Genomic DNA, 953 nt, shown 5'->3' on the forward strand with positions numbered 1-953 from the left:
TTATCAAAAGATAAAAAGATTTTATCTTTTTATCAAAAGAATTTCTCTATATTATATATATATAATGATAATAATAGCGCACAAATTACTTTGTTTCTATATTCTGATTTTATTTATAATATCAGCGAATAGTATCTATACGAATTCTTATAGACTTTTTCAAAGAATATTTTATATCGAAAAAATCAAATACAAATAATTTATAGTTTAGAATTTAAAATTAAAAATATTTAAAAAATAAAAATTAATGACAACAATAATTTCAGGTACTACAATTTTCGTTACAACTCTTTCTTCATCCTTTAAAATTTACTGCTGGTGATTATATACTTAATAACAGGTTATCAACAATGGTAAGTTAAACGAATGTATAATCGGATTAATTACTTAAGGATTTAATCTTTCTTTCAGATTTTTAGTACTATAATAACATATTTGATTCTATTAGTACAATTAAGTCCATTGTTAGTACGATGAAGCTTGCGGTCCAAAGATTCTTGGGAGATTAATTTTTATCACTAAAATCATAATTTATGATTATTTTTTACATTTTATATTTACTGTACTATTTACTGTAATATATACTATATTTACATAATAATATATTATTATAGTTTATGAATAAGAAAAAAATTATAATATTCGCCATAATAAATTTATTATATGATCAATATATAATACATTTCTTTCAAATAAGATTTTTATAATGAAGAAGAACAGAACGCTTTCCCGTTCTCTTCTCCTTTTGATTATTTATTCATTAATATATTTGTGAAACTTAGAAGATTCTAGAAGTCAATACAAACACAAAAATTAATAAATATTATTGACTAATCTATTAAATTAAATTAAAAGCAATTTAAGTTTTTAAATTAAATCTCTATTTCCGTTTATATCCCCATTATATTATCAGTTCAAATTGTCCCTAATGAAAAATTTTAAGTAATTATAAG

General features: G+C 20.3%; 1 protein-coding gene across 1 annotated transcript in view; it reads left to right on the forward strand.

Annotated features, from left to right (window-relative positions):
• LOC116186067 overlaps nt 1-477 on the forward strand; it is a 13,778-nt gene extending 13,301 nt beyond the window's left edge. The window contains exons 5-6 of the mRNA XM_031512238.1: nt 267-353; nt 412-477. Coding sequence (XP_031368098.1) covers nt 267-353; nt 412-477 — 153 coding nt within the window. The remainder of the gene's footprint in view (nt 1-266; nt 354-411) is intronic.
• Nucleotides 478-953: the final 476 nt, after the last annotated feature.

This window comes from Apis dorsata, unplaced genomic scaffold (assembly GCF_000469605.1).
Source record: "Apis dorsata unplaced genomic scaffold, Apis dorsata 1.3 scaffold_406, whole genome shotgun sequence".
NCBI lineage: Eukaryota > Metazoa > Arthropoda > Insecta > Hymenoptera > Apidae > Apis > Apis dorsata.